The following is an 896-nucleotide window of genomic DNA, read 5'->3' as shown; positions in this document are numbered from 1 at the left end:
CGCAGGGTCAGCGTCCCGCCCGTTCTCAGGCCCCTGGGGCGTGGTCCGGCGGGAGGAAGTCCCGCCCCGCGCCCTTCTGGTTTCCGGCCGCGGCTTCCGGCCCTTCTTGCATCCATCCGGTCACTTCTAGCCGGCGTGTCTTCCGATTTGAAGGGTGCCCAGTGTCGATGGCCCGTGCCATTCGGCCACCCCGGGTCGTCGTGGCGGGGCGTCGGATGCACTCCGTTCGGTGTGGTTCTCCATGAGCTCGGACGCGTTGCCATTTCGGGCAATGTTTTGGGGTTGTCTTCATAGGTGTCCTTTATTCCTATTTTCTTCTCTTTGTCTCATTCCTTGTGGTTTGCTGGGTTTTGTTTTTTTTTTAATGTTTTCTTTGGGTTCCTTTCTTCTTATTGTTTGTGTATCTTTCAGGTTTTTGGTTTGTGGGTACCGTGCGGCTTAGGTGCGTTATTTTTTATCTATACATAGCAGGCATGTAAGCTCGAGTGTATTCTAGAAGGTCTATGTTTTAACTCCTCCCTCCACGATTATGTTGTTGGTGTCCCGTTTTAGATTTTTTGGTGTTGCGTATCTAACTACTTATTGTAGTTTGAGTTGTTTTCAACTTTTTCTGAACTTTGTAGTAGCTTTTCTAAATGGCTCATCCACCGTGTCTGTTAATATTTGGTTCCGCCTGTGAGAATTGTCCCTTTTCATATTTTCTTACTTCTGGTGATGACCTTCCCTGTTCTGCTTAACGAAGACCCTCTGACCCTGAGTCCCTCTGTCCCCGCCTCGTTTACTGAGCATCTGATGACCGCTTCTTCAACTTATCAGGCAGATTACTCATTCCCGGTTCCCTGGGGTTTCATTCTGGAGGATTTTCTTGTTCCTTCATTTGAGAGAGAGTCTCTGTC

The 896-nt window shown here is 49.1% G+C and overlaps 1 protein-coding gene across 1 annotated transcript in view; it reads left to right on the top strand.

Annotated features, from left to right (window-relative positions):
- POLRMT (RNA polymerase mitochondrial) overlaps positions 1 to 896 on the top strand; it is a 15,249-nt gene that overhangs the window by 5,450 nt on the left and 8,903 nt on the right. Inside the window, exon 4 of the mRNA XM_015599536.2 lies at positions 154 to 268. Within this exon, the coding sequence (XP_015455022.1) occupies positions 154 to 268 (115 nt within the window). The remainder of the gene's footprint in view (positions 1 to 153; positions 269 to 896) is intronic.

This window comes from Pteropus alecto, unplaced genomic scaffold (assembly GCF_000325575.1).
Source record: "Pteropus alecto unplaced genomic scaffold, ASM32557v1 scaffold30, whole genome shotgun sequence".
Taxonomy (NCBI): Eukaryota; Metazoa; Chordata; class Mammalia; order Chiroptera; family Pteropodidae; genus Pteropus; species Pteropus alecto.
This window is presented reverse-complemented; position numbering and strand designations above follow the sequence as displayed.